This window comes from Haliaeetus albicilla, chromosome 18 (assembly GCF_947461875.1).
Source record: "Haliaeetus albicilla chromosome 18, bHalAlb1.1, whole genome shotgun sequence".
Taxonomy (NCBI): domain Eukaryota; kingdom Metazoa; phylum Chordata; class Aves; order Accipitriformes; family Accipitridae; genus Haliaeetus; species Haliaeetus albicilla.
Window position 1 is genome coordinate 30,369,002 of NC_091500.1, and position 26,677 is coordinate 30,395,678.

The following is a 26,677-nucleotide window of genomic DNA, read 5'->3' on the forward strand; positions in this document are numbered from 1 at the left end:
GGCTGGGGGCAGCGAGTGGGGTCAGAGCCATGGGCTGGGGGCACCGACAGCCCCCCAAACGGTGGCAGCCCCCCCCGGCCCCCGGTGCCGCCGCGGAGCCCGTTCCCCGCCGCCCCCCCCGCGAGGGGACCCTTTCCCTCAGACTACATTTCCCAGCATCCCCCCGCAAAACCGCTTCCGGCCTCGCATTCCCGCCCCCGGCGCGCTGAATCTCGCGAGAGCCGCAGAGCCCGCCGGGAGCTGTAGTCCACGGTGGTCACCAGGCCGGGCCTCGCGCGGTACGCCGCGGGGTCTGCCGGGAGTTGTAGTCCAAGGTATGTGTGGGGGCGGGGACTCGCCTTCCCAGCGTGCCCCGCGCGGAGCCCGCGCTCCTGCCCTGCTCGCGCTCTCTCGCTCGCGCTCCCCGGGGTCTCCTCAGCGCGGCGGCGGCAGCGGCGGCAGCGGCGGGGGGCGGCGGCGGCCGGGCGTAGGCGGCTCCGACCATGTCGGGCGAGGAGGAGGCGGCCGAGCTCACCATCGCTGAGGACCTGGTGGTGACCAAGTACAAGATGGGGGGGGACATCGCTAACCGTGAGTGCGGGCCGCGGCCGGGCGGGGGGAGGTAGGGTGGGGGGGGGGCGTAGCGGCGGGGAGGGGGCGCCGGGCCTGTGCGGGGGTCGGGGGGTGACTGGGGGAGAGGGTGTGTGTGGGGGGGGGTAAGTGGCGGGTGGCGGTGGTGGGCCTGGGGCGGGCGGCGAGGCCTGTGGTCCGTCGTTCCCCCCCCCCCCCCCCAACAGCCGTTTTCATGGCGGGGGGGGGGGGGGGCGGCCGTACGTTACCCCCGGGCGGCGGGGGCTCCCCGGTTCCCCCAGGCCCCGGCCCCGCACGGCGGCTGCCGGCACGTGGCCTCCGCGCCCCACGTGCACCGGCGGCGCTGAGTCGGGGCGGGGGGGGGAAGGCAGGGCCTGCCGCCCCCCCCTCCTCCTCCGTCCTCCCTCCCGCGGGGGGAGCCGGGAGCGGGGCACGGCCAGGCGGGGCCGGCCCGGCGCCGACGCTGGCCACATCCTGCCCCGGGGCTGCCCCGCTCCGCTCTTTTGTTCGGGGCTTTAACACACACCCCCCCCCCCTTCCATGCCGGGCAGGGCAGCCGCACCCCCGGGGGACAGAGCCCCCCGGTGGGTGGGTGGGTGGGTGGCGAGGGCAAGCCCCCGGGAGGAGGGGAGCGCCGGGCTCGGCCCTGGCAGCCGGTTTCTTCAGCGGAGAGACCCGGTCTGCTAGGGGGGAGGCTGCCCCGGGCCGGGGCTGCTGCCCGGCACGGGTTCGGGAGATGCGTTGGTCACCCCTAAAACTTTGCCTTCCCCACCCCATGTTATTTGCTTTTTGATGTTATTTTCTTTAAACGCTTATTTTTGCTGTATCATTAGTGGTGGTTAGCTGCCCCTCGAGAGAGGTGACAGCTGTTTAAAGAGCTAACTGGACCGGTTCTATGAGGTCTTCCCAGCATTATGAACAGCCTCCATAGTGCATGTCCCACACTAATTGTTGCTGATTCGACGCTTCTTTTTAAGTCATCCTCCTGACGGTAACTTGGGATGCAGCTCAGGAGAGAGACGTGGGGCTGAAAGCCGTGATGATGCGGGTTCCCCTTTGGGAAGGGAGGTCACCGCTTTGGCTTCTCTGTCTGCTGGGCAAACCAGATTTAATGGCATGCCCTCTGAGTTTGGCTGCATGGAGGGGCTGCCTCCCTTCCCACGGGGGAGAGGCAGCTCCATCACAGCGTGTCTTCTCCCTTACGGGCAGTGTGAGCATGTTTGGGAAGAGCAAACACAGAACTGTGGCAAAAAGTTCAAAATGCTTTGGGTTCTTGTCAGAGCGAGGTGCCTTTTAATGATATAAAGTGCTTTTAATTCCCTAAACAAAGCGCTGTGGAAGCCCAGAGTACAATTAGTAGGTGTTCCTTGGTCAGTGCTATCACACTGTCTGCTTTTTGGTTTTGTTCGAATGCTCTGATGAACGCGGCTCTCCATTTATCTTTGCACTGTGTTTGTTTTAACGTTTCCTGTTCTTGCCTCTCTGTGTCCTGCCATCCACTGAATGTCTCTTTATCAGGCTTTTATCTGTACTTAAAAATATTCTGAATTTGTTATTATTTGTGGCGCATGGAAAGGTGACTGAAGAGATTTGAAATTTAATTGTCATACAGGTGAAAGGCTTCAGGTTTTTACTCAGTGGCAAAGAAATTACAAAAAACAGCCTGCTCGTAAATATCCCCCTCAGTACTTCTGAAATATTTATTGCTGTCATACCTAGAACATGTGCAGAAACTCCCCCCAGATAGAGGCACTTCACAAAACAGCCTCTTGTAAAAACAATGTGCTCACAGAATGAGGAGAAACTGTGAGGATACCTTTTACCTCAGGATCCGAAAACGTTTCAGGGTAAGCTTTATGACTCCCTGTAAAGCATCCCAGCTGGAGAGAGGAGGAAGAAGGGGAAATAGCAGCTCGGGCGGTCTGCTGGTGACAGCTGGAGCACCTCAGCCCCTGGACTGGTGGGGAGACCATCGAGATGTGGCTCCTCCAGCAGCCCCTGGGCCCCTGTTTCACCATCGAGATGTGTTTGTGAATGTTACTCTCCACTGTTTCAACCAAAGCCACCGCTTTTATACTCCTTTTCCCCCTTATCCTATAAAGCACGAGACACACTGTTATCTACGGCGGAACCAAAATGCTGCTGGGGCTAGCGGGTGCTAAAATATGCCCAAAAGTGGGTGCAGGCAGCAAAACTTCCTCTAACCTGCAGCGTGGAGCACGGCCTGTGGAGTTCCTTGTGTCAGGCAGTGCACTGGCAGCTGCCGGCACTGCCAGGCCAGAGCACGTGGGTTACCTTTAAAACACGTTTCTGCCGAGCAAGGGACTAATGTAACTGGCTCTCCTGTGCTGCTGCCAGCTCTTGTGCCCAACAAAGCCTTTCAGCTGCTCCGTACCTCTGGTCTCACACGTCTGCAGCAGCGGTCCCTGCTCCTTTGATGTGCTGCGCGTCCCAAGTAATTTCCAAACCTGTTTCTGTAGCTCTGACTTCTGCAGAAAGAATGTGGGAGAGCGGTGTTCCTGCTTGGCTGCTTTGTTTGACAGACCTCGGTCAGCGCAGGCAGGTGTCTGAAGCTGCAGTGCTTCACCTGTGCAAACCTCCGCATACGTTCATTTGCTCGTGCTCTCTGTGAAAAAGTTCTCAAAAATAAAATAAAAATTAAAGTGGAATTTCTACCTGTCCACGGTCCTTTTGGTGAAGAGCTGAGTCCAGAGTCTTGTTCTCTCTTAAGAAACAAACAGATCTTTCTGGCACAGTGCTGTGTGGTGAGCGTTGGTGTTAAGATTTAAGGCTGTTTATCGCTAACATGCTTGAACAGCTTTGTGTCTGTGTTTGAATTAAGGGGTCCTGCGTGCGGTGGTCGAAGCAGCGAACTCCGGAGCATCGGTTCTCTGCCTGTGTGAGAAGGGAGATGCCATGATTATGGAAGAGACTGGCAAGATTTTCAAGAAGGAAAAAGAAATGAAAAAAGGTGAGGCCTGCTCCAAAGATATTTTCAGTGTTGTCATTCTTGGTCCCGTTGGGTGGCTAGTGTGAACAGGCAAGAGCACAGAAAGTGCTACTCGGTTCTAATTAGCCTAAGAAATAGTTTGGTGTTCCCAGAAAGCCAATTTTAACCCAAATCCTCCTACCTGCCCTGCTGGTAAGCATCACTGATGAGCCTCAGCTTCCCCTTTCGATTCACCCAATCATCCACACTATTGTCCTGAGCAACTCCTGTTTCAATGTCCTCCCTTCAGGAACTCCTGCAGTACGGTTATCGCTGGTCTGTAGTTGCTGTGGAAATTGTGTGACACTTGAGTGTGTCACCCAGAGCTCCCTGATTTCTGTTCTGGAGACTTGAGGTCCCTTTTGCAGGTGGCTCACCACCTTGGATCTATTTCTTTGATGGTTGCCAGGGCAAAAGGAGAGCCGCTGTGGGAGCAGACCACACACTGCCTTCCTCGTGGCTTTTTGGCTAGAGACTTGTGTAATGGGGCATTTTACAGCACTTCAAAAATCGAAATCTGGAGTGATGATCCACATTGGCGGGGCTGCTGCCTGTGCCGGGTGTGAGGCTGCATGGTTTCATGGAATGTTTGGGTTTTTGTTTTTTTTTTTTTTTTTTCCCCCTTTATAGGTATTGCCTTCCCAACGAGTATATCAGTAAATAACTGTGTCTGTCACTTCTCCCCTCTGAAGAGTGACCAAGACTACATCCTCAAAGATGGAGACTTGGTCAAAATGTAAGTGTCTTGGTTATACTTTTTGTGAATTTACTGTTGGCACCTGGGCTTTGCTTTCTAGTCCTGCTTGGTGTGTCAAATCTTCCTCAGCATGGCTAATTAAGGAATCTAATAGCTAGTCAAGTGAAGCGCTTGAAACATACTTTAGTCTTCTGATACTTCTAGAAGTCACACAAGTTTCATGAGCTGTGATGCCCCACCTGTAATTAATTCTCTCTTTGTGTTGCAGTGACTTGGGAGTCCATGTTGATGGCTTCATAGCAAATGTAGCACACAGTTTTGTCATAGACGCCTCAAAGGTAGGTTTTTAATGGAGTGGTGCCTCTTGCCACTGCTACTTTACATGCAGTCTAAAGCAGATATTAAAAAGCTGATGTTCAGGTGCCTCTGGTTCCAAAGGCAGCAGGAACATGGAGCCTCGGAGAGGTGTCTGCTTCATTTCACAAAGGCACCACAGGTCTGGTGTCACAGCAGTGACAGGGTGAAAACCGTCCCTTTCCTAAAAATTATTCAGTCCTCTGGAAAACGAGGGCTGCCATGCTGTTTCAACACATACAATTTTGCAAGGTTACAAATAATTTGAGACAAACCACGCACGAGTGGCACTGCAGTGAGTTATTTGCATGTAGAGTGTCTGCGGCTGTGGGGCGGACTGGGCAGACTGGTTTTGCTGCCCCCTCTACTGGCCGAGGCACAGGGAGCTGAGCGCTGCACTGCTGGGAGTCTCTGCCTTCACCTATGCAAACTGAGCTCAGGGGCGACTTGTTCTTCAGACCCCAAAACTAGTCCCTGCTGCCCACTTCTCCTGCCTGAATGCACCAGCATGGACTTTTCTCACCTGGGGCTGACTGCAGCGTACAGCCCCGGCATGTGTTGGTGAGGACGCCACCGTGGCACGCGTGGTTTGGTCGGGCATTTTCGAAGTGACACTAAGCCATGCTTATGCAGAGGGGATTACTGTTGTGTGTGTAAAGTTGTCACGTAAGCTTGGAACAAATTTTTAGCTGTAGTCTTGGGAGGAGGATGGTGGTGTGGGTCTTGGGAATGGTGTTTCTCCAGTGGCTGTGTCTGAACGACTTGATGGGGAGAAGCCAAAAAAAAAAAAAAATCTTTTGAAGTGCATTGAAATCTTTCCAGTCCACATTTCTGGCTACAGGAAGGTCGTGTTCTGTTTTCAGTCTTTGACAGTGATACGCTTGTACTAGGGTGTCTCTGTTGAAACTTGTGAGAGAGCCAATTTGGTTGTGGCTGATACTGATCTGCTCTTTTAATGGAGGAGAGGCTAATGATTGAGCTCTGGAGCCAGAAGGCCTTCCACCTCTGAGCTAGATGTCCCCGTTCACTCGGCGGGGAGTGTGTTCAGTTAGATGGACAGTCTCCATCTCTAGATACTCAGAACAGTATTCTTGCTAATAAGAGGGAAGGGAACATAAGTTAAAAAGCCTTTATTTTTCTGTTCTTCCAGGAAAACCCTGTGTCAGGCCGTAAAGCTGATGTCATCAAGGCGGCTCATCTGTGTGCTGAAGCTGCTCTGCGCTTGGTAAAGCCTGGAAACCAGGTGAGTGACTAATATGGGGGAAAGTATGTCTGGGCACGGGGCGAGGAGCTCAAGCACAGATGCAGCCTGTGCCACGCTTTGTGCATAGAAATAAAAGCGTGTGACCTTGCCTGGGAAGAATTGCCCAGCGATGTGGGGAATCTGGAAGCAGCTGTCTGCAGACAGCTGAACCGCTGCTGGGGTGAGCACTGGCCCGCTGGGGCAGGTGGCAGTGACTCTTCTGTCAGCAGCTCTGGCTTCCCTGTGGGACCTGAGCTCTTCCTTGTGCGATGGTGGCTTCGCAGAGAAGCCTCAGTGCTCCCACTCGCGGGTCCTTTTCTCGCTGAAGACAGCTGGGCTTGCACAGCAACTCTGCTGAACAGTGCTCCCGTAAATCCCCCACTTGCACCTCTCCCTCGCCTTGTGCTCAGGCGCCTCAGCAGTCGTGGGCGATCTCCTTTGTCGCTGTGTTACTATTCCAGACATACTTGTGTCGCTCTTAGTTGCTAGTGTAATCCCCTAAAGAGGGATGGCTTGTGAGAAGGCACTGGGTGCAGTGCGGGAGGCTGAGCTGGCCTCGTGTTACGTGTCGTTTTTGTTGATACAGGATTAAAAATGGAAGCCTGACACTGTTTCTCCTTTTTTTTTTTTTTTTTGGAGGTGTTAAAGCACCAGTCAGTTAGAAAGCCTGCCTGTTTTATCACAGAACACTGTTGAGTTAAAAAAAAAAACGTCATGCTTGTGGCTTGAATTTTATATCCTTAACATGATTTCATGTGTCCTTCACCCAGAACACACAAGTGACAGATGCATGGAACAAAATAGCCCACTCGTTTCACTGCACGCCAATTGAAGGTAAGGATGGGGGAGCAGCTGATCAGAGGTAGCGATGTTTTAGCTGCACACTAAATCCTGAGCTGCCCTATTCAAAATCTGGGAAACACTTAATGACTAGGAGTCCTAGACATGCCATCTTAAAATGCAGCAGCCTTTGCTAAAAAAATCCCTTCAAAACTCTAGATTCTTCTTCCTTCCTCTGTTTTTTTGATTTTTAAAGATGCATTAATCTAGGAACAATAGAGATGGACTTCCACAGCTGGTAGGTAGTGTCCTGGCTCGTGGACTTCCTGCTGACCTTGGGCAAATCGCGTGGCCCTTTGCTTTCATACTTGACCACTCGTAGTTAAAACCCCTTTAGCAAATCCATAACAGAGCTTGTTTGTAATGCAAGAGCCACTGGAAAAGAAGCCCATAGATATGCAGGGTATGTAATTTCCTTCCAACTCCAAACTCATTCACGTTCTCTTAGCAGTGTTGATAACGGGCAAGTGGGAAGGCGCTGGGATAGCTTCTGGTAGAAATGAGACCACTGGCTTTTTGTCTGAAAGGTGGCGAGAGAGCTTAGCCTGACATTTGGCACATGCAGATGCTTTTCTCCTAGTTGGTGACATCACTGTCAAATGGTTCTTCCAGCCACAATTACATTGGTCCGCTATTAGTTAAATTCCCTGAAATACTGTAAAGCTGGCTCATTATCTTCACTCGCCTTAGCCCAATCTTGGAACATCAGTTCCCTGTTCCTTGTGTGGGATGGCTTTGTGGGTCTCCTCAGTGCTTTGCTCCTTTCTCTGTGAAAAAACATGGCATCAGCTGCAGTGAGGAGGCGGCTGCTCACACTGTCAAGGGAGTTTAAGCAGCCACTGTTTTGGAAACAGTCAAGTGCCGTAATTATCTAGGCACTGGCAGCAGCATAAGGCCCCAGTTGATGAAAACAAATGGAGCTGTTGGCGGCTGGGGTTGTGCTTTCCCTTTCTGCCAGCGGCAGCCGTCCTTCCTGAACGGAGACGTGCGACTGTCCCTGCTGGCTGGTGGCTTGGGGAGCAGAACAGGAACGGCTGCGAGTGCCTCTTCCTAGGCTTCGATTTGAAGGTGAACTGTAGGACAGAAGGGAAAAGTGAAGGAAACCCCTCAAAATACCCTTTAAGTGCTGTACAGCTGAGGTACTGGGGAAAGGACTGAAAGTTTCTATTAACTTGACATTTGGCATCTTTAAAAACACCCGAGGGTGCATTGCACGTGCCTGCGAGTTCACCTTCAGTCCGTTCCAGCCCACTGGTGTAGTGCACGTGCCTTATGGAGAAGTGGCAGTACTTGAAAGGGCTTGGTGGCTGGCTGTGCTTCTCGCGGGAGCTTGCAGCTCCTCCTCTTTGGCGAGGAAGCGTTGCTGAAGTCAGAGTGGGCTTTGGGGAGCTCCGTGTCTGTGCTAATGCACTTGACAGTTCACGACTGAGGGAAGCTGAGGAAGTGCTAACGCCAATGATGGTTTGCTTTCCTCCTCGTTCTAGCTGAGGGCTGCAGTCCTGGGCCCTGGAGTGTTAATAATGCAAGTCACTGTGTAGCTGGTTTGCAGCTCAGAGGTGTTAATGGATTCTCTTATCGCGGCAGGGATGCTGTCGCATCAGCTGAAACAGCATGTGATCGATGGAGAGAAAACAATCATCCAGAATCCTACAGACCAGCAAAAGTGAGCATCACCTCTGGGGTTGCTGCTTCCAGCAGCATTTGGGAGGGGTGTGACTAGGTCCAGAATGGTGACCCTGTTTCTCGCTGTGGTATCAAGGCGGGGATGTAGCAGGTATGTTTAATTTAACTGGGTTGCAGACTGCTCCCCGTGTGGCCTCTTTCTTGAAGTCTGACCCAGTAGGGCAGATTTGTAGCTTGTTAGCCCCATATCTTATTGTCCATTCTGTGTGAACGTGAAGCGTGGCTCTGTGTTTGGGGGTTGTTCTAAGAAAGAAAGAAAGGCTCAAAGTCACTGATGTGAGTGAGGCTTCTTGCTGGCACCTGCAAGTATTCTTGGTTTCTGTCCAGTTTCTCGAAGGAGTCTGCCAGCAAAATAACCAACTGTTGCTAGTTGTAGCGGTGGATGCTAATTCACCAGGAGCTGTGCCAAGACCTATCGTTTGTGTCGCAGAAGCTGCCAGGAGCCCACTGGATGGGGATCACTGTCAATAGCATCTTGGGATGGTTTTGAACAAATGAGCTGGATATGTCATTCCGTTCTCTTCCAGCAGCTTCTTTCCCTCAGGGATCCCTCGGGGTTGGGTCTCACACTGAATATTTAGAGCTCAGTGGCTTTAAATCCAGCACTTGGACTGTTAAGTTTTCAGGTGTGGTGATGTACCACGCGTGGTGGGGCTCTTGGCCTGCCTAGGATGTGACCACAAGTTCAAAGAGCTGGTGCTGAATGTCTGAGAGACCTCCCACCCTTTACTGGCGATGGAGCTACTTGTCATGAGCAGGAGGAGCACTGGCTTGTCATTGTTTTTCTCTGCCAGCCTGTCACTGATCAGGTCTGCTGCCTGGCATCTTCAATTTCTGCATCTTCTGTGCCAGCTTTTGCTCTTCTGGTTAGGGACCTGGTCACTGTAGCACTACTTTGTGCTTGTAGACCTTCTCAGGCTAAGCCCAGTGTGGGCTTGTTTGAGGTACTGTGGCTGTGTAGGAGGTTTTGTCTTCTCTATTTACTATTCTTTGACTCACCAAACTTTTTTTCATCCAGGAAGGACCATGAAAAAGCAGAATTTGAGGTCCATGAAGTTTACGCTGTTGATGTTCTTGTCAGCAGTGGAGAGGGAAAGGTGAGTCCAGTGCTTCTTGGCCTGATGTTCCTCTGTGTGTGTGGTCAAAGTGTCTGTGTTTCAGGATAGTCATCAGCAGCAAGTGATGCTAACAGCCACATCCTTGTGGGTGCCAGTTCCAGCCGGGGAATACTTGTTGCCTGGGTATTGTTGTGGTTTTTTTGGGTGGAGCTTTTTCCATCCAAAAGTTGAGGCCCACCTTTACAGTGTCAGAGTATGGACGGTGCTTGTCTGATACAGCCATCCCAGCGTGTGCAAGCAGTTGGCTGATCTGGCTGAGGAGGTGCTGCACTGCTTTCCTGGTCTCTCAGCGCTGTTTGCATTTTCAGGCAAAGGATGCTGGACAGAGAACTACAATTTACAAAAGGGACCCCTCCAAACAGTATGGCTTGAAGATGAAAACCTCCCGTGCCTTTTTCAGTGAGGTGGAGAGGCGCTTTGATACTATGCCATTTACTCTCAGGTATTTGCTCTTACTCGTGGCCTCCCCATGTATTCAGAGCTGGATGCTCTGCATGAGCTTACAGACCATGCTGACAGCAAGACTGACTTGCTTTCACCATCCTGTCACAGAGAAGGAGGCAGCCTTTACTGCTTTATGTTGGGCTTTGCTGTATTTGAGCCTAGGAGTGGGTGTAGGAAGGATGTTACAGGCTTAAGCAGGAATCCCAGACAGAGCCTGAGGATTTGAGAATCTCCTGTGCCTCGTGTGGCAGGTGGGGAGCTGGGAGTTGTGTTTAAAATAAAACAGAGAGGGGTGAAAGCAGTGTCAGGGTGCAGCATGCAGAGGTGAGGCAGTTCCACAACGTTCACTTAACAGGCTCTTTTCATCCTTAAATCCACTTGCCTTTCCCACTCTCTGGAGGTAACAGCTCAGCTGGCAGTTGCCTGCTCTGGCAGTCTGCTTTGTCACTGCACCACAACACTGCCTGGGCAAGGGGGATGCAAGTGAATCAAGTCTCCAGCCTGACCCTGGTGGCAATTCTGAAACCTGCAGGGTGTAGTCTGGCTTCTAGGAAAGGGCCTGAGCTCAGGTGTGGCTCTGTTTCCTCCGCAGGGCGTTTGAGGATGAGAAGAAGGCCAGGATGGGGGTGGTGGAATGCGCCAAACACGAGCTGCTCCAGCCTTTCAATGTCCTCTACGAAAAGGAAGGTGAGAGCTGGTGGTGGGAGGACTGAGAGCCGGGTGTGGATGGGCACTCAGCAGACAAGTGTTGGTCGCTTCCGGAGTCTGGTGAGACCGGTGCTGATTCTGTTGCTGTATAAATACCAGAGATGCCCTTCAAGGGCCCTGGGATTTATCCTCCAGGAAACTCGCTACCCGTTGGCTTCTGGATCTTGTTTTGGAATTGTTCCAGTGATGAGATGAAATTTTTTGTGGAGTAATTTCCTGGGCAGGAGGAGAGATTGATGGCTGAGGCTCTCTGGTTTGCTTACAGAGCAGGCTTGGCAGGGTAGTGCTGAAGGAATCGTTTTGACCTGGCCAGGGTAGGTTTAAGAAGTTCCTGCGACATGGTTTAGGGCTGTGACAGTGTGGAAATGGCATAGGAATCGAAATGTCTACTTGGAAACGTCTGCCCAGATAGCTGGTGGATTGGCTACATGGGGGCTGTGGTGTAGTAACGCCCGTTTCTGTCTTGCAGGAGAGTTTGTTGCACAGTTCAAATTCACAGTGCTTTTAATGCCCAATGGTCCTATGAGGATAACCAGCGGCCCCTTTGAACCAGAACTCTACAAGTCGGAGTTTGAGGTGCAAGATGGAGAACTGAAGGTTGGTTAAAAATAATAATAAATAGATGTGATGTAGCACATTGCGTGGGTCACCCTGTCTTTGCATCCCTCAGGGTGAAGGTGGGAAGTAAAATCTGGCAGACAACAGGGGAGGGGCTGAGGCATGAGCTTAGAAAGGAAAAGGCGTGCTTAAGGCCAGGTTGGGCCCTTATCTCCTGCATCAAGTGCCAGCTCTAGTGGCTTGATAAGGACACCCAGCCCTTTCCTAGGAACGGCTGAGAAGTCTCAACAGCCGGCTCCAAGGCCTCATACCTCGGCGGGGTGTGAGGCTGTGGCATTCCCCATCTATCACTGCACCCCTTGGGACTTACCACCATTCCTTCAGTGGCTGGCGGTGCTTGTTCTGCTTTAAAGGCATTTCCCTTTATCTTCTGTCAAAAAAAGGAGTCTGCTTTCTAGCTGCTTATGTTTCCTTCCTCTCTGCAGGCCCTTCTACAAAGTTCTGCAAGCCGGAAGACCCAGAAAAAGAAGAAAAAGAAGGTAATTTGGCCACGTTTTGTGAGGATTTGTGGCACATTATCTCTTGCAATTGGCAGCGCCCGAATGTTACCCAGGTCCTGCGTGGTCATGTTTTGGGCTCACCTCTCAGCCCACCTTAAAGTATACTCTGGTGTTCCCCTGGCACGGGAAGCAGCAGCCTCGTGGGAAGGGGCCTCGAGGTGCCTTGAGTGGGCTGCCTCGTACCCACTGCCAGCGCTGTGGCTGTGCACAGTCCCCGAGCGAGCCCCTGTTCTGACCGCTGCTGTGGGTTTGTTTCCACAGGCCTCCAAGAACGCAGAGAATGCCACCACAGGAGAGACAGCAGAAGAGAATGAGGCTGGCGACTGAGCAGCTCCCGCTCCCTCCATGTAGCACCCAATTCACACACACTCGCCCCTTTTCCCCCAAAAAACAGAAGCAAAATAATCTAGCACTGTTTGTCTCTTACAACCAAAACAAACAGTCTGGACTTCCCACTGACTACAACCAGCTCCTATTGACTTTGCCAATGAGGGAGGATTCTCTCAGCCACTTCAGACTACTTAAAAAAAGAAAGCAGAAAAATAAAATCAGGAGTAAAAGCTAGTCTATATCCACTCTTTCTAACCTTTTATACTACCCATACTTGTTGAAGAGGTGAACAACTAAGCCAATCCCAGTGAGAGAGGGAGTGTAGACAGCTGCCTGCTTTCTTCTTCTTCCTCTCTTCTTTTTAATTTCTCCCGTTACAGGTTTTCTTGGAGGAAAAAAAACCCAAACCAAACAGCTGATTACGCCCGAGAAAAAGTGCCCTGTGTTTAGTGATATGGTACACGTGGACGGTGCAAGGTGATCTGCCTTGCCATGCCGTCTCAGCTCCTCCAGGCCGCGTAGGCATTCCTCTCTGTTTCCCTGGGGCAGAGGATTTCTCACTCTTTTCTTTTAGCCTCTAGATTGTACATTTATAATTGGGAAAAATAACAAATTTTATCTCCCCTGTGAAACTGTAGACTGTTCAGTCTACTCTGTTCTGTCTCCGCCTTGATTTACGTATAAACGCTCTATTTTTTAATATGCCACTGTGGCGAGCTCGTTTTTAAATTTGACTGTCCAACTTGCTCGGAAGCAGATGATGTTCCCCACCTGACAGCTCTGCAGAGTGGCAGGAGGCCAGCGAGCTGCCTGCCACCCGGCAGTGGTTTTTAATTCCCTGGTGTCCCGGGGAGTTTAATTCTTCCCTGTGGCTGGTTTCCATGGCCTGTGAGGATGTTCCACTCTTTGACATGCGTTGGTGGCTCTCAGAAGTGTCTCCTGTCCGCATGTGCTCCTCTGGCGATAGGCGAGGGAAATGCTACAGGAGTTGTTGGACTTGGGCTAGAGTCTGGCCAGGGGTATCACTCTTTTTTAGTAAGTCTTTTTAAAAAAAAAAAAAAAGGAGAAGAAAAAAAAAAGAAAAAAGCCGATTGAATTACATGTAGTTGAATGTGAGGTTTTTTTTCTTTGTGGATACCTGCTGACCGGCACTCTGGTTATTCCCCTGCTGTAGCTGGATTTGGGAAAAACTCGCCTTTAAAAATGCTCCTGGGCGTCTCTGCAGGCACCGTGCTTCCTCGCCAAGATCTGGGTTTTCCACCCCAAACTCCACACGTGCAAATATTACCAAAGTCAATAAAAGAGAATAAATGATGTGCTATTTTTTTTTCTGAATTTTTCCATCTCTCTCTGCTCCTGTTCTCAAACTCTTCCAGCTCCGGTGGGACCCCGGGGCCAGCGCAGAGCCGAGGGGCTGGGGATGGTGTGGGATGGACGCAGGGTCCTCACCCAGCGCTGGCTGGAGCAGGGGGGCTGGAACTGCTGGTGGTCTGGTCTGGGCAGCTCCAACGTCCTAACTGAGGCCTTGAGGGGAAAAAAACCTTGTTCCCCGGGAGGAACATTTTAGCATTTTTAAGCAATATTCTGCCCTCTGTGGAAGAAAGGCAGAACTAACCTTTCTCATAGTCAGCAATACAGATTTATAAACCGCTGAGACTTGCTGGAGGTTTATTTAATTTTATATTTTTACTTTAAAGAGAAAAAAACCAACACTGTACCTCTTGACACAAGAAACAAAAATCCAGTTGTTGAAGACTTTTGACTCATGAGAAGACCTCTGTAACTGAATTTTTTTTTCCCCTCCGAATAAACGTGACTGGTGACATCTCCCTTTGGCCAGAGGAACGGCTCTGCTCTCTGGGGCTGGGGGGGCAGCGCGGGGGGGACGGGGGTGCGGGGACAACCCCCCCGGCCCCCCCCGGGCCCGGGGCTGCGCAAAATGGCCGTCGGCTGACGGACTACAGTTCCCGTAGTGCCTCGGTGGGCGGGGACTACAACTCCCGTCGTGCCCCGCGCCGAAGTGGGCGGAGACCTGCCCGCTACCCTATAAATAGGCCCCGGTAGACAGCAGGGGCCCCTCTCGGCCGCCGCTGCCGCCATCTTGTGGGCCGCCGCCGGCCGCCTCCATCCGTCGCCATCCGCCGCCCGCGCCGCCGCCCGCCCGCCGGGACTGAGCGCGGCGCCTCCGCACCGCCATGAGGGCCAAGGTGAGCGGCGGGGGGCGGCCGATGGCGCCTCATTCTACCCCCTCCCCTTCCCCGGGGGGGAGGGTCTCCAGCAACGGCCGGGCCCGGCCGGAGGGGGGAGCGCTGTGGGCTGGAGAGTCTGGGGCGGTGGTGTCCGTTGCACCGGGACGTGCAGCGGGGCCGGGGGGCTCGGTTTGACGGGGGGGGGGGGGTGGGGTGGGGTGGGTGTCATTGGAGGGGAGGGAGCGGAGCCGGGGTCTCTGGGGACGAGTGTCTATCGCGGGGGAGGGATGTCTATCGCGAGGGGCTGGTTCCTGCCGCGGGGGGGGGGTGTCTGTTGGGGGACACCGGGCTGGGGGTTGGGCCTCGCGGCGGGCGCACACACAGACACACACGGGGGTGAGGGGGGCGGCCCCAGCACCCCGGTACCGGCAATAACGCACCCCCCCCCTCTTTTTTTTTTCTCCCACCCAGTGGCGCAAGAAGCGCATGCGCAGGTACGTGAGGCTCCCCCGGGGCCGCCGTCCCCCGGTCCGGTCCCGCCGCGGGGGGGGAACGGGACCCCACCACCGCCATCCTGTCCCGCCGGGTGGGACCGGTCCCGGGTCCTGAGCGCCGCTCTCTCCCGTAGGCTGAAGCGGAAGAGGAGGAAGATGAGGCAGAGGTCCAAGTAGGCCCCGCCGCGGGGCCACCGCTGACACCGGGGGAGATGTCCCGGTGCCCACCGCCCTCCCTCCCGGGGCGGGAAGAAAGGAAGGAACGGGCCCGGTGCACCGAGCCGGGGAGAGGGAAGGAACCCGCTGCGCCGGGCCGGTTGTTTGCTCTGTGGCGGCCGTTGTGCCGCGAATAAAGCTGGTGGTGTTGGGACGCGGTGTGGTTCCTGCCGGGGGCCGGGGCGGGGGGGGGCGGCGGGTTCCTCCGGTAACGGGGGCGGACGGGCGGGACCGGGGTCACCGGGCGGCGCTGGAGTGCGATCCAGCCCTGCGGGGCCGGTAGCGGGGAGGGACGGGGGATGCCGGCGCGGCCGGGAGAGCCGAGATGGCGGCGCACGCGCGTGACGTCACGGTGACGGATGAAGGCGGCGCGAGGTACGCCGGGAGGAAAAGCGCGGTTTCTTCCGGGTCGCCCCGGAAGCACCATAGAGCGCTTCCTGCCCGGCGCAGAGCGGCGGCCGGAAGGGGCCGCTCATTGTTGGCGCTGGAGGACCCGCGAGGAGGCCGCGAGCGGGTGAGTGCGGGACGGGCCGCGCCGGGGACGGGACGGGCCGCGCCGCTACCGGGGACGGGGCCCCGCTCCGCCGTCCCGGGGCCCCTCCGCGGCGGCCGCCCCCGCCGCGCCCCGGGCCGAGCCGCCGCCGGGCCTGCCCCGGGCCTGCGGGGCCGTTGCTATGGAGACCCGGCGGGGGAGGGAGGGGGGGCCGCGCCCCCTCCGCCCTCCCGCCGCGACCCCTCCGCCCTCCCGCCGCGACCCCTCCGCCCTCCCGCCGCGCCCCGGCGGGGCTGTCACCGGGCGGACGTCTCGGTCCCTCGGGCCGGGGACCGGCGGCGCCCGGGCCTTTCCAGCAGCCGCCGGTACCGGCAGCCCGGGGGAGCTTCCATGAGGGGTTTCCCGGGCCCCCCCACCGGCTCCCTTCGCGGCTCGGGGGGCGGCGGTGGCACCGGCACCGGGTAGGGACACCCGGGGCTGCCCGGGCCGTGCTGTCCCCGGCCCGGTGCCGGTGCCTTGGGGTGGGTGTTTACCTAAGCCCCGGCCTCCCCCGTGCCGGGCAGCTGCTCCCAGTCCCCTCCCTCACCACCCTCCCCTCCCTCCTGCAGTGCCCGGAGCCCCGCGGCGGCGGTGGCGGCGAAGATGCCGGACCGCGACAGCTACAACAACGGCAACAGCGGGGATGAGGTGGGCGCCAACGCCGACGACATCTGCCGCGATTTCCTGCGCAACGTCTGCAAACGAGGCAAGCGCTGCCGCTTCCGGCACCCCGACATCAGCGAGGTCACCAACCTGGGCGTGCGCAAGAACGAGTTCATCTTCTGCCACGATTTCCAGAACAAGGAGTGCGTCCGTCTCAACTGCCGTTTCATCCACGGCACCAAAGAGGACGAGGACTGCTACAAGAAGACGGGGGAGCTGCCCCCGCGCCTGCGGCAGAAGGTGGCTGCTGGGCTGGGCCTCTCGCCCGCCGACCTGCCCAACAGCAAGGAGGAGGTGCCCATCTGCAGGGACTTCTTGAAGGGCGACTGCCAACGGGGCGCCAAGTGCAAGTTCCAGCACCTGCAGCGGGACTACGAGTACGAGGCGCGGGGCATGGCGGCCCGCGAGCAGGGCATCGTCCCCGCCGTCCGCCGCTATGACCCCTACGATGCCATCTATGACCCCGACCGTTACGACGACCACGACCCTGTGCTGAAGCGGCGACGGGTGGACGGCTTGCACTTCGAGACCTACGAGTACAGCTTCGCCAGCCCGCGGACGGTGGAGTACCGGCTGCTGGAGGAGGAGAACATCATGCTGCGCAAGCGCGTGGAGGATCTCAAGAAGCAGGTGAACAACCTGCTGGCCACCAACGAGGTGCTGCTGGAGCAGAATGCCCAGTTCCGCAACCAGGCCAAGGTGATGACGCTGAGCTCCACCGCTACCGCCACCGAGCAGACTCTGGCCCCCACTGTGGGCACCGTCACCAACTACAACCACAGCATTGCCCAGACCCACACCACGCTCAGCAGCCAGGCCCTCCAGCCCCGGCCCGTCTCCCAACAGGATTTGGTAGCTCCTGCCGGAGCCCAGGCGGCTCCCCCCGCCAACGCCGCTCCCCCCATGAACCCCGAAATCACCCCGCTTTCGGCTGCCTTGGCCCAGACCATCGCGCAGGGCATGGCCCCCCCGGTCTCCATGGCACCAGTGGCTGTTTCAGTGGCGCCGGTGGCCGTTTCGATGGCGCAGCCGTTGGGTGGGATCACCATGAGCCACGCCACCACCCCCATGGTGACGTACCCCATCGCCTCCCAGAGCATGAGGATAACGGCCATGCCCCACTGACCCCACCCCGCTGCGGGGACCGCGCCGCTGGCGAGCGGGGACGGGGCAGCCGGTGGGACCGCCAACCCCCTGTGAAACTGAGCCGAGGAGGAGGAGGAGGAAGGGCAGACCCTCCCCAGCCTGTGGACAATGGTGGGGGCTCTCGCCTGGTGGTGCGGTAACCCCCCCCTCCCCAAACCGGGGGCTTTGCGCCTCGGCCCAGCACCCGCCGCACTGGGGTGGGGGGGTTGTCGATAAAACCTCCCAGGGAGGGTTGGGGCTGCTCCCCTCGGGGAGCCCCGTGTATGGACACGGCCCCCCCACCCCCAACCTCCCTGGTGCCGGGTCTGTGTCCCGGTGCTGGGGGAGGAGGGGGGGGGGCGGCACCGGGGCTGCGGCTCCCCCGGGCCCTGTAACGTTTTCAACTATTAAAAAAACCCAGAAACTCAACGGCGATCGCTCTCCCGCCCCCGCCCCAGCTCCGCCGCGACTCTCCCGGGGGTGGGGGGCGGCGGGGAGCGGCCGGTGTCGCCGGGGAGGGGCGGGACGGGGACACAGGGAGACGCCGCTCCCGGGACGGCGGCGGGACACGTGAGCCTCGCCAAAGACCCCCTGCCTCCCTCTCTCGGCCCCGCCCACCAGCTCCCTCCGCCACGCCCCCCTCTTGAGCTCCGCCCAATGGTTGCGCCGAGCGCAGTGGGGCGGGGCAGAACGGGGCGTGGCCGGCGAGGCCCCGCCCGGTGCGGCGGCGGTAGCGGTAGCGGAGCAGCGGGAACGGGATCGGGATCGGGATGGAGCGGCGGGGCGCGGGGCTGGCGGCGCTGGGCGCGCTGGGCCGGCGGCTGCTCTGGGCTCTGCCCGCTTACGCGGCGGGGTTGCTAGGGCTGGGCGCGGGCGCGTTGGTGTTGGCGTTGGCGCTTTACGCCGGTTGGCGGCGGCGGCGGCGGGCCCGGGAACGCGGGATGATGTTGGCCGCCCGCCTGCAACGAGACGAGGAGGCCGCCGTACGCGCCGCCGCCGCCGGGCTGGGCGCGGCCCGCGGGGAGCTACCGGCATGGGTAAGCGGGTCCTCCGCCAGCTGACGCCGCGCCGTTATTCCCGGCGGCGGCAGCGGGACCGGCTTGGGCTCCTCCCCCACCCCGCGCTGGGTGGGACCCCCCGGGGCCGGGATTTCCCCCCCCCTCCCCTTCCACCCCCGCTCCACTGAGGTCCCCCCCGTGACCGCCAAGATGCTGCAGCGCGGCCCCCGAGTGGGGTCCCCCCGCTCGAACCCCCCGCAATGGGGTGACACCCCCCCCCCGCCCCGGTACCGCCCGGGGCCTTCCGGCAGCACTGGGGCTGGGCCGTGACTCACCGTGCCCGGGGGGGGCTGTTTCCTGCCCGGGCGCGGGGGGGGGGGGGGCCGAGAACCCCATCCCCGTGGTGCTGGGAGGGTCGGCACCCCCCTTCTCAGGACCCCCCTTCTCGGGACCCCCCACCACCGGGACCCCCGGGAACGGCCACGATGGGCCCGGGCTCAGCCGCGGGGCTGAAGCTGCTGCCAGATGCTGGTCACAGCTGCGGGGTGGGGGTTGTGTGTCACACCCCCCCCACACACATACACACACACCCCCCGGCCGCGACTGTCCCACCCCGCGGGGATCCCACCGGGCCAGTTGGGGAAACTGAGGCACGGTGCTGGGTGGGGCCGTGCTGTTACACTGGAGCGAAACCCGTGGCCAGAGCTTCCTCCCCCCGGCCCTGCATCCGGCCGGAACCCACACACCCCCCCCTTCCATTCCCCCCCCCCCCCCGGCCTCACGGATCCCCCCCCGGCCCATCTGCCCGCAGGTGAGCTTCCCGGATGTGGAGAGGGCAGAATGGCTGAACAAGGTGAGGTGTCCGTCTGTCCGTCCCTGTGTCCCTCCATCTGTCCGTCCCTCCGTCCGTCCATCCATCCCCCTGTGTCCGTCCCTCCGTCCTGCTGCCGGCAGGTCCTGGCCCAGGCCTGGCCCTTTTTCGGGCAGTACATGGAGAAGCTGCTGGTGGAGAACATCGCTCCGTCCATCCGAGCCTCCAACACCCACCTCCAGACCTTCACCTTCACCAAGGTGGACATGGGCGAGAAGGTAGGGCTCCCCTCGGGGCCGGGAGTGTGTGTGTCCCCCCACAGCTCCCCAATCACCCCCCCCCCATGGCTCACTGCTGTCCCCCCCCCTCAGCCTCTCCGGGTCCTGGGGGTCAGGGCTCACCCCGGCGCCCACAAGAAGCAGATCCTGCTGGACCTCAACATCAGGTGAGCAGCCGGAGCCATCCGTGTGGCGAAGGCGCCGGGTCTCAGTCCCCTGCACGCCCCCCCCCCCCCCCCCCCATGCTGGGGACTCCCTCTGTACAGCAGCTGCTGGAGCTCCCCCTTGCTGGGGGGGGGCCGGGGGGGTGTCATGGCAAAGACACCCCCCCCAACCCCTCCGTCATGTCTCTGCAGCTACGTGGGTGATGTCCAGATTGACGTGGAGGTGAAGAAGTTCTATTGCAAGGCGGGGGTGAAAGGCATGCAGGTGGGGGGGGGTCTCTGCCCTGGCTGCGGGGAGGGCAGTGGGGCTGGGGGTATGGGGAGCTGGCAGGGTGGGGGGCTGTGGCCATGGGGGGGGTCACATCTCACATCCCCCCAGCTCCATGGGATGCTGCGGATCATCCTGGAGCCCCTCCTCGGGGACGTGCCCATCGTGGGGGCCCTCACCATGTTCTTCATCCGGCGCCCAGTGAGTGCCCTCCCCCCCTCCAAGGGACCAGCAGCCCCGGCCTCCCCCAAGCAGGATGTGGCTGGGGTCCAGGCCCCCCCTCTGACCCCATTCCCCCCCCAGATCTTGGACATCAACTGGACAGGGATGACCAACCTGCTGGACATCCCGGGGCTCAGGTGAGCCCCAGCCCGGCTGTGGGGGTCTTCCCGGCCCCCTGGGACCACCGTGCTGTCCATGGCCCAAACTGTGACTGTGCCCACCCCGCCCCCCCCCCCCCAGCTCCATGTCGGACACGATGATCATGGACGCCATCTCCTCCTACCTCGTCCTGCCCAACCGCCTCCTGGTCCCGCTGGTGCCCGACCTGCACGAAGCCGCCCAGCTCCGCTGCCCCCTGCCCCGGGTAAGGAATCTCCAGGGTGGGGGGGTCCTGGGGAAGTGGGGGGAACCCTGCACCGGGCCCCTCCATCCCTGGCTGACCCCCCCACTCCGCAGGGCGTGGTGCGGGTGCACCTCCGGGGTGCCCGGGACCTGCGGTCGAAGGACCGGTTCATGGGGGGGCTGGTGGAGGGCAAGTCGGACCCCTATGCCGTCCTGCGCGTTGGCACCCAGGTCGTCACCAGCCGCGTCATCGACGACAACCTCAACCCCACCTGGGATGAGGTCTATGAGGTGAGATACCCCCCCCTTCACCGGGGACCCCCCCAGACAGCTGGGGTTGTTGGGGGCTGCAGGGACCCCCGTGTCCCCCCCTGACCTGGCTGCAGTTGTGGGGGGCACAGGGACCCTCCCAGTGTCCCCAGCCGGGCTGTGGGGGCAGGAGCATCTTCAACACAGCTGGGCTGGACAGGGGGACCCCCGTGAGGTCCCCAGCCTGGCTATGCTTGGGAGGGGGGTACCCCCTGCATCCCCCCCTGCTGACCCTGTCCCCCAGTTCATCGTGCATGAGGTGCCAGGGCAGGAGATGGAAGTGGAGCTCTTTGACAAGGACCCCGACCAGGACGACCTGCTGGGCAGGTGCGGGGGGGCCGGACCGCCGGGCTGATGGTTGGGTGGGGGGGGGCTGGCTGCTGCCCCCCCAGCCCACAACTCATGGCCTTTCCTACTTCTCCCTTCCCCAGGATGAAGCTGGATTTCGGGGAGGTGCTGAAGGCCCGGGTGCTGGACAAGGTGGGTGCCGGGGCAGGGTGTGCTGGGGGGGCCGGGGGGGCCATGCTGACCCTTTTGCCCCGCAGTGGTTCCCGCTGCAGGAGGGGGGCCAGGGACGGCTCCACCTGCGCCTGGAGTGGCTCTCCCTCATGTCTGACGCCTCCAAACTGGACCAGGTGAGCGGGGCTCAGCCCAGAGATGAGTTTGCTGGGGCTCAGCCCAGCTGGGGTGAGGTTATGGGGTGGGCTGGCTGACACCCCCCCCCCCCCCCCCCCCCCCCCCCCGCGCACATCCCCCAGGTTTTGGAGAGGAACCGGACAATCGTGGCCAAACCTGATCCACCATCAGCCGCCATTCTGGTTGTGTACCTGGACCGGGCTGAGGACTTGCCCGTGAGTGGGGGGCCAGGGGGGCCAGGGCTGCCAGTTCCCTGCTCTGTGGGGTCAGAGATGTGTGGGGCCCCCCCTGACGCCCCCCCTTTCTTTGCAGATGAAGAAGCCGGGCAAGGAGCCCAACCCCATGGTGCAGGTCTCAGTGCAGGATGTCACACGGGAGAGCAAGGTGGGCCGGGGGGGCCCAGCCTTGCCGGTGCGGCCCCGCAGTTGGGCTTGGGGTGCAGGGGCTGGGCTGGCTGGTGGGGGTCTAACCCTGCTTCCCCCAGGTGGTCTATAACACATCTGCTCCCGTCTGGGAAGATGCTTTCCGCTTCTTCCTGCACGACCCCGTGAACCAGGACGTGGACATCCAGGCAAGACCCCAACCCTGTGTCCCCCCATATCCCTCCCCCCAAATCCCCAGCCCCATTTTTGCCCATATCCCCCCAAATCCCTGTCCCTGTTCCCCCCCCCCAAATCCTCCAACCCCCATTTCTCCCCCATTTCTCCCCCATATTCCCCCCAAATCCCCCCGTGCCCTGTTTCCGCTGGATCCCCATGACCCCCCTGTGCCCCCCCAGGTGAAGGACGACCCCCGCCAGAGCAGCCTGGGCTCCCTCTCGCTGCCCCTCGCCCGCCTGCTCAACTCCCCAGAGCTGACGCTGGACCAGCCCTTCCAGCTCCAGCACTCGGGACCCGGCAGCCGCCTCTACATGAAGCTGGTCCTGCGGGTGAGGAGGGTGTGGGGGGACTGGGGGGGGGCTGCCGCTGCCCACCCCCCCTTTGCTGACCTCCAGCCCTGCAGGTGCTCTTCCTCGATGCCCCTGAGGACGGTGGCCCCCCACCCACCCCCTCAGGGCAGCCAGACTCCCCGGCCACCACCGGCGGCACCCACCGGCCCACCCATGCCAGTCCTGACCCCCAGTTTGGCACTGAGGTGGGGAGTGGATGGGGGGGGGGGCCTGGGGGGCATCACCGGGGAGGCTGGAGGGCTTGGGGGGGGGGCAGGATGGGGCCCAAGGGCAAGGGGACCTGCAGAGGGGAACAGTGTGGGGAGCTGGGAGGGAGCGATTTGGGATGGGATTGGGGGGTCCTGGGGGGCAGGATGGAGCTGGGGGGGGTGCTGGGGCGCAGGATGGTGGAGTCCTGGGGGCAGGATGGGGCTCAGGGGCTTGGGGGGGTCCTGGGGGGCCAGGATGGTGGGGGGTCAATGGCAGGAAGGGGGGCTCAGGGCTCAGGGGCAGTTGGGGTTGGACGTGTCCGGCAGCCCCCGTCCCAGCGCCTGTCGCGTCCCGGTGTCCCCAGCACGTGCTGCGGATCCATCTCCTGGAGGCCGAGAACCTGATCGCCAAAGACAACTTCTTCAAGGGGGTGGTGCGGGGCCGCTCCGACCCCTACGCCAAGGTGCGGGTGGCCGGGAGGGTCTTCCGCAGCCGTGTGGTCAAGGAGGACCTCAACCCCCGCTGGAACGAGGTCTACGAGGTACTGGGGGGGGTCCCCGCACCCCGTCTGCCCCCGCCCTGGGCATCAGTCCTGTGGGCATGGATGTGGTGTGTCGGGGAGGGGGTCCTGTTCCCGTGTCCGTCCGTCCCCAGGAGGAGAAACTGAGGCACAGGGGCTGGGAGGGGAACCAGGCATCCGGGGGTATCCCCACCGGTGCCGCCTCTCCCTGCCCAGGCGATCGTGGACGACGTCCCGGGGCAGGACGTGGAGTTCGACCTCTTCGACAAGGACATCGACAAGGATGACTTCCTGGGCCGGTGGGTGCTGGGGGGGGCACGGGGGGTGCCGGGGGGCTGTGGGGTCGGCCCCCCAGCCCTCACCATCTGCCGCCCCCCTCCTCCTAGGTGCAAGGTGCCGCTGAGGCGGGTGCTGAGCAGTCGCATTGTGGACGAGGTAGGAGAGGGATCAAGGGGGGCCTGCAGTTGGGGGGGGGGGCCTGCAGCAGAGGGGGGGGGTCTCACCCACCCTCCCTGTCCCACCAGTGGCTGCCACTGGAGGAGGTGAAGTCGGGGCGGCTGCACGTACGGCTGGAGAACCTGGCCCCCAGCCCCAGCGCTGCCCTCCTTGAGCAGGTAACGAACGGCCCCCGGCTCGCCAGGACAAGCATCCCCATCCCTGTCCCCGTCCCCGTGTGCCCCCACACCATGGCGGGACCCCCAGCCCACCCTCAACCCCCCCCGCCCCAGGTCCTGCACACCAACAGCCTCCTGCAGCCCGCCCGGGGCGAGGAGCTCTCGGCCGCTCTCCTCTCTGTCTTCGTGGACCGAGCTGCCGACCTCCTGGTGAGTGGCTGCCCCGGCACCCCCCCCCCATCATCATCATCTTCATCATCTTCATTGTCCCCACCCCGCTGTCCCCCAGCTCCGGAAGGGCTCCAAGCCACCCGCCACCTTCGCCAGCCTGGCCGTGCGCGACGTCTCCGTCAAGACCAAGGTAAGACGGGGGGGGGGGGGGGGCCGGGAGGGGGTAAGGGGGTACGAGGCTGGGGGGGTGTCTCACCCGCTCTCGTACCCCCAGACCTGCACCCCGTCGGCCGAGCCCGTGTGGGATGAAGGCTTCTCCTTCCTCATCAAGCGGCCCCACGTGGAGTCACTGGAGCTGCAGGTCTCTGCCCCATCCCCGCAGCGGGGGTCCCGTCCCCACGGTGGGGGTCCCGTCCCTGCGGCAGGGGTCCCATCCCGGGGTGCTGAGCCCCCTGTGCCCCGCAGGTGAAGGAGGAGGGGGGGCAGCCCCTGGGTGCCCTCAGCCTGCCCCTGCCCCAGCTCCTGGCCTCCGAGGGGCTGGCACTGGACGGCTGGTTCCCGCTGGCTGGAGGGGGTCCCGGCAGCCAGATCCTGCTGCGGGCGCAGCTGGGGGTGAGTGCTGGGATTGGGGGGGGGGGGGGGGCGGTGAGGGGGGGGGGGGGGGGCGAGACTGGCCCTCACACCCCCCCCACTCCTTGTCTCCCAGGTCCTGGTGTCGCAGCAGGTGGAGGTGGGGGCCAGTAGCGTGTCCCTGGCTGGGGGGGATGCTGCCCCCCAGCCCGCGGAGGCGCCGGGGGAGGAGTGCGGGACGGGGGGGCTGCGCCAGCGCCTGCTCCCGGCTGACAGGTAGGGCTGGGGGGGGGCGCGACCCCACCCCTCAGGGAGCATCCAGCCCCCTCCCCAGATTGCATCCAGCTCCTGTCCCTGCATCCGCTCTGGCTATAAACCCTAAGACAGGGTAGGAGGGGGGTCCAGGCATGAGCCCCCAGCGCCGAGCCCCCCCACCAGGGGTCCAGGGTCGGGGGGCCACTGACCCTCTGCCGCCCCCCGCAGCCACCCCGAGCCGGCGGAGGGTCCCCTGGGGCGGCTGCAGCTCACGCTCTGGTACTACGGGGAAGAACGCAAGCTGGTGGCCATCGTCCACGCCTGCAGGTGAGGCTACCTGGTGGGGGGGTCTGCCGGGGGGGGGGGTCTCAGGGCTTGGACCCCCCCCCCGCTGAGCTGTGTGTCCGTCCCCCCCAGGAAGCTGAGGGCGGTGTCAAAGGAGCTGCCGGACCCCTACGTGTCCCTGGTGCTGCTGCCCGACCGCAGCCGCAGCACCAAGAGGAAGACCAGCGTGCAGAAGAAGACCCTTAACCCCGACTTCAACGAGAGGTGGGTGGGAGAGATGGCGGGGGGGGGAGAGTGCTTGCCTGCCTGGTGCTGCCCAGTATGGCCCAGTACAGCCCAGTCTCCCCAGGTTCGAGTGGGACGTGTCCCTTGAGGAAGCCTCACGGCGTAAGCTGGAAGCTAACGTCAAATCCACTGTGTCCTTCATGTCACGGGAGAAGGAGGTGCTGGGGAAGGTACGGGGGGGTCTTGGGGAGGTCTGGGGGGGTCTGGGGGGGCCCTTCTGAGCCTTTGTTCTCCCCCAGATCCATCTGGATCTGGCACAGGTGGATCTGTCCGAAGGGGGAACCCACTGGTGAGTGGGGGCTGTGCTGGGGGGTGTGTGGGAGGTCTCTGGGGACTCCCAGGGGGTCTCTCTGGGTTGGGGGGGTTGTGTCATTTCCCCCCCCCGTGCACCCCAGCCTCTCTCCCCCCACAGGTACGAGCTGCGGGACGAGCGGAGCAGCCCCTAGAGCTGGGCCCCTCCCCGGGCCCCCCAGTCCCCACCGTGCCTGGGGCTGTGGGAAGGGCGACGGGGGACGACTGGCCCCCCAGCTGCTCCTGCTGACCCCCCCAACGGCCCCCCAGCCTCGCCACTGACCAAAGACATGCCGGGTGGGGGTCAGGCTGAGCCCCACCCTGTGCCCCCCTAGACTGTTATGTATCTCGTGCCTTTTGCCCACCGAGGAGGAGCCTCCTGGCACGGGGAGGGGGGGACCCGGCCTGGGCTTCTGCCCCCGGCCCCCCCCTGGCGCCCCCCCCCCCGGGAAGATGCTTTTATTAGAGCCGCTGCCACCGCTGCCATGCCACCGCCGTGCCACCGCTGCGCCGACCCCCTCCCCACCTTCCCAGGGCTGTGACCCCCTATGTGTCCCCCCCGCTGCGGTAATAAAGGAGGGAGGAGACGGCGGCGGTGGCTTCGTGTGGTTTTGGGGGTCCCGGGGGGGGGACCCTTGGGGTCTGTGGTGTCCCCCCTACTGTGGGCTTCCCCCATGGGTGTCCCTCGTGGGGTGTTCCCCGTCTTGGTGGCCCTACTGGCGTGTCCCCCACGGGAGATGGTCAGTGGGATGTGTGTGGCCCCCCTCCTTGAGCTGTCCCCATGGTGGTGGTCCTGGTGGGATGCCACCCACGGGGTGTGGGTGTCCCCATTGGGGGATGTCATCGTGGGGGTGTCCCTGTCGTTATGTCCCTGGTGGGGTGCTGCCTGGGGGGGGGTGGTGTCCTCGGCGTGTTTCCCCCCCCCCGCCCCGGGGTGCTCTCAGGAGATGCTTCCTACTGAGGTGTCCCCCGTGGGACCACCGTTGGGGTGTCCCCCGTGGGGTATGGGCACTGGGGTGTCTCCTGGGGGGGTGGGTGCCCTCCATGGGGTGTGGCTGTTAGGGTGTGACCCATGCGATGCCGTCACGGGGGTGCCCGCGGTGATGTCACTCGTGGGGGTGTCCCCCATCGCTGTGCCCCCCCCCGGACCCCGCTCCGTGCCCTTCTATAGACAAAAAATCCCCCCCGGAGAAGGGGCGTGGCCTCG

The 26,677-nt window shown here is 60.8% G+C and overlaps 3 protein-coding genes and 1 long non-coding RNA gene across 4 annotated transcripts; all 4 read left to right on the top strand.

Moving 5' to 3' along the window:
- Nucleotides 1-356: 356 nt before the first annotated feature.
- PA2G4 (proliferation-associated 2G4) lies at nucleotides 357-13,429 on the top strand. Its single transcript, XM_069806390.1, has 13 exons — nucleotides 357-570; nucleotides 3,413-3,541; nucleotides 4,190-4,295; nucleotides 4,525-4,594; nucleotides 5,761-5,853; nucleotides 6,624-6,687; nucleotides 8,278-8,356; nucleotides 9,395-9,473; nucleotides 9,803-9,936; nucleotides 10,531-10,625; nucleotides 11,116-11,243; nucleotides 11,690-11,743; nucleotides 12,026-13,429. Exons 1-13 carry the CDS (start codon nucleotides 483-485, stop codon nucleotides 12,089-12,091), a joined length of 1,185 nt encoding a protein of 394 aa, XP_069662491.1. The 5' UTR covers nucleotides 357-482; the 3' UTR covers nucleotides 12,092-13,429.
- Nucleotides 13,430-14,146: 717 nt separating this feature from the next.
- LOC138689845 (uncharacterized) lies at nucleotides 14,147-15,147 on the top strand. Its single transcript, XR_011328676.1, has 3 exons — nucleotides 14,147-14,301; nucleotides 14,755-14,777; nucleotides 14,912-15,147. It is a non-coding gene; the product is annotated as an uncharacterized lncRNA (long non-coding RNA).
- A 235-nt stretch (nucleotides 15,148-15,382) lies between these two features.
- ZC3H10 (zinc finger CCCH-type containing 10) lies at nucleotides 15,383-17,742 on the top strand. The gene is made up of 2 exons (XM_069806391.1): nucleotides 15,383-15,507; nucleotides 16,095-17,742. Exon 2 carries the CDS (start codon nucleotides 16,129-16,131, stop codon nucleotides 17,311-17,313), a length of 1,185 nt encoding a protein of 394 aa, XP_069662492.1. The 5' UTR covers nucleotides 15,383-15,507; nucleotides 16,095-16,128; the 3' UTR covers nucleotides 17,314-17,742.
- Nucleotides 17,743-18,023: 281 nt separating this feature from the next.
- ESYT1 (extended synaptotagmin 1) lies at nucleotides 18,024-26,062 on the top strand. The gene is made up of 31 exons (XM_069806345.1): nucleotides 18,024-18,350; nucleotides 19,123-19,164; nucleotides 19,266-19,400; nucleotides 19,494-19,567; nucleotides 19,757-19,829; nucleotides 19,944-20,033; nucleotides 20,136-20,191; nucleotides 20,295-20,418; nucleotides 20,511-20,687; nucleotides 20,950-21,032; nucleotides 21,137-21,185; nucleotides 21,251-21,340; nucleotides 21,464-21,556; nucleotides 21,654-21,725; nucleotides 21,826-21,912; nucleotides 22,120-22,269; nucleotides 22,344-22,475; nucleotides 22,844-23,020; nucleotides 23,216-23,298; nucleotides 23,386-23,434; nucleotides 23,524-23,613; nucleotides 23,728-23,823; nucleotides 23,903-23,974; nucleotides 24,059-24,145; nucleotides 24,250-24,396; nucleotides 24,491-24,630; nucleotides 24,838-24,936; nucleotides 25,027-25,158; nucleotides 25,244-25,349; nucleotides 25,419-25,468; nucleotides 25,592-26,062. Exons 1-31 carry the CDS (start codon nucleotides 18,084-18,086, stop codon nucleotides 25,623-25,625), a joined length of 3,156 nt encoding a protein of 1,051 aa, XP_069662446.1. The 5' UTR covers nucleotides 18,024-18,083; the 3' UTR covers nucleotides 25,626-26,062.
- The last annotated feature ends 615 nt before the right edge of the window (nucleotides 26,063-26,677 follow it).

Bases quoted from the DNA above. Each gene is read 5' to 3' on its own strand.
- PA2G4 (XM_069806390.1), top strand. From the start codon at position 483: ATGTCGGGCGAGGAGGAGGCGGCCGAGCTCACCATCGCTGAGGACCTG. The intron at 571-3,412 runs GTGAGTGCGGGC...GTTTGAATTAAG, and splicing joins GGGGGGGGACATCGCTAACC to GGGTCCTGCGTGCGGTGGTC. The intron at 6,688-8,277 runs GTAAGGATGGGG...TTATCGCGGCAG, and splicing joins TCACTGCACGCCAATTGAAG to GGATGCTGTCGCATCAGCTG.
- ZC3H10 (XM_069806391.1), top strand. From the start codon at position 16,129: ATGCCGGACCGCGACAGCTACAACAACGGCAACAGCGGGGATGAGGTG.
- ESYT1 (XM_069806345.1), top strand. From the start codon at position 18,084: ATGGAGCGGCGGGGCGCGGGGCTGGCGGCGCTGGGCGCGCTGGGCCGG. The intron at 23,021-23,215 runs GTACTGGGGGGG...CTCCCTGCCCAG, and splicing joins GCTGGAACGAGGTCTACGAG to GCGATCGTGGACGACGTCCC. The intron at 25,350-25,418 runs GTACGGGGGGGT...GTTCTCCCCCAG, and splicing joins AGAAGGAGGTGCTGGGGAAG to ATCCATCTGGATCTGGCACA.